General features: G+C 43.5%; 1 protein-coding gene across 1 annotated transcript; it reads left to right on the top strand.

The window, feature by feature from the left end:
- The first annotated feature begins 383 nt into the window (after positions 1 to 383).
- On the top strand, positions 384 to 1,348 carry LOC134208091 (uridine diphosphate glucose pyrophosphatase NUDT14-like). Its single transcript, XM_062684179.1, has 2 exons — positions 384 to 750; positions 806 to 1,348. The coding sequence occupies exons 1-2, from the start codon at positions 558 to 560 to the stop codon at positions 1,249 to 1,251; spliced, it is 639 nt and encodes a 212-aa protein (XP_062540163.1). The 5' UTR covers positions 384 to 557; the 3' UTR covers positions 1,252 to 1,348.
- The last annotated feature ends 218 nt before the right edge of the window (positions 1,349 to 1,566 follow it).

Raw genomic sequence — 1,566 nt, 5'->3', positions numbered from 1 at the left:
ATAAGATGAATATTGCATGCAAGTTATCAAAGTCACAGAATATTTCGTATGGTTCTTGTCTGGGATGAATTAATTGTGTATGTATAACAGTTTTTGAATATTTCATATTGGATTGAATTCAATTAGTGCACTATCACTTTATTACTGAACAACATAGCAATTCATTTTAAATTAGAGCTAATGCCTACTATTTTTTGTCTATTTAACTATCTCTCACTACAAGCTGTTCTTGTATTTTATTATTCAATTGACATTCATATGATAATATGTCAAAACTGCCGAAAACTGTTCTAACTAGAGCTATCGCATACCCACCAATACACCCACACTCATTCCTATACAAACGATGAGTTATTATGTCAATAATCAAGCCCTTGAGCCGTCAGTCTCACGCTCGTCTTTCCACAGCCGCCACACGGCTGCCGAGGTCGATTTCGCCGTTCTTCCTTCTACTACGAAACAACAACCAGCCTACTCTGATTAGTGGAGGCACATCTGTTATCGATTGCTACGCACAACGGAGACGGCTTTTCAGCTGCGGCAGCGGCACTGTGACGATGAACGACATCAGCAACATCTACTACGGACCCCTTCCGGAGGATTCGCCGTACGTGAAACCGTTCCGCTTCCACTACACGCAGAATGGGAAGGAGAAGTCGTGGGATTTGCTAAAAGTGCACGATTCCGTTTCGATCGTCGTCTTCAACACCAGCAGACAGAAGTTGGTGCTGGTGAAGCAGTTCCGACCAGGTTAGTTGGTAAATAAGGATGAATTGCAGTAATTAATCGATTTCTACTTTCTAAGCCGTCTATCACGGGTTGGTCAGTGCGGAAGCGGGAGCTGATGGGCGAAGTATTGATATGACCAAATATCCTCCCAGCTTGGCGGTCACCCTGGAGCTGTGCGCTGGAATCGTAGACAAACCGATTCCACTGGCAGAGATAGCAAGGGAGGAAGTGTTGGAAGAATGCGGATACGATGTCCCCGTCGAACGGCTGGAGCAGATAATAAGCTACCGGTCGGGGGTTGGTACATCGGGGGCATTGCAGGTGATGTTCTACGTGGAAGTTACCGACCAGGATAGGGTTGCTTCGGCAGGAGGAGGCGTCGGCGATGAGATTATCGAAGTGGTGGAATTTAGCTTGGAAGAGGCGGCAAAGCTGCTGGAAAAGGGAAGTGTACTGACGAGTCCACCGGCATTCCTGTTTGGAGTTCTTTGGTTCCTGACCAATCGAGCACCGAAGGCTTGATTGTAAAACAAAGGGTTTTATTAGTTTTCATTTGTTAACTGTTAGACGTTGAATAAAATAAGGGCAATAGTTTTTTGCCGAACTCATTTCAATTCAATTACTTTTCTAGGAACTTTTTTCAAATGGGCGTAATTGAATTTGGCCTTGAAATTTGAAACTTCCAATTCTTTTTTTATTCAACATATTTTGTTCAACTGACATTACTATCAGATAGATTCTTTCTGCTGGGCACATTAGTTAACGAAAATACAGTCGACTCTTCACATCTCGATATCTAAGGGACCATCGAGACAGGGAGAGATCGAAGAATGGAAG

Source organism: Armigeres subalbatus, chromosome 1, assembly GCF_024139115.2.
Source record: "Armigeres subalbatus isolate Guangzhou_Male chromosome 1, GZ_Asu_2, whole genome shotgun sequence".
NCBI classification, from domain to species: Eukaryota; Metazoa; Arthropoda; class Insecta; order Diptera; family Culicidae; genus Armigeres; species Armigeres subalbatus.
Note: the sequence above shows the minus strand (reverse complement) of the source record. Positions and strands in the feature narration are given on the sequence as shown.

Bases quoted from the DNA above. Each gene is read 5' to 3' on its own strand.
- LOC134208091 (XM_062684179.1), top strand. From the start codon at position 558: ATGAACGACATCAGCAACATCTACTACGGACCCCTTCCGGAGGATTCG. The intron at 751-805 runs GTTAGTTGGTAA...CTACTTTCTAAG, and splicing joins GGTGAAGCAGTTCCGACCAG to CCGTCTATCACGGGTTGGTC.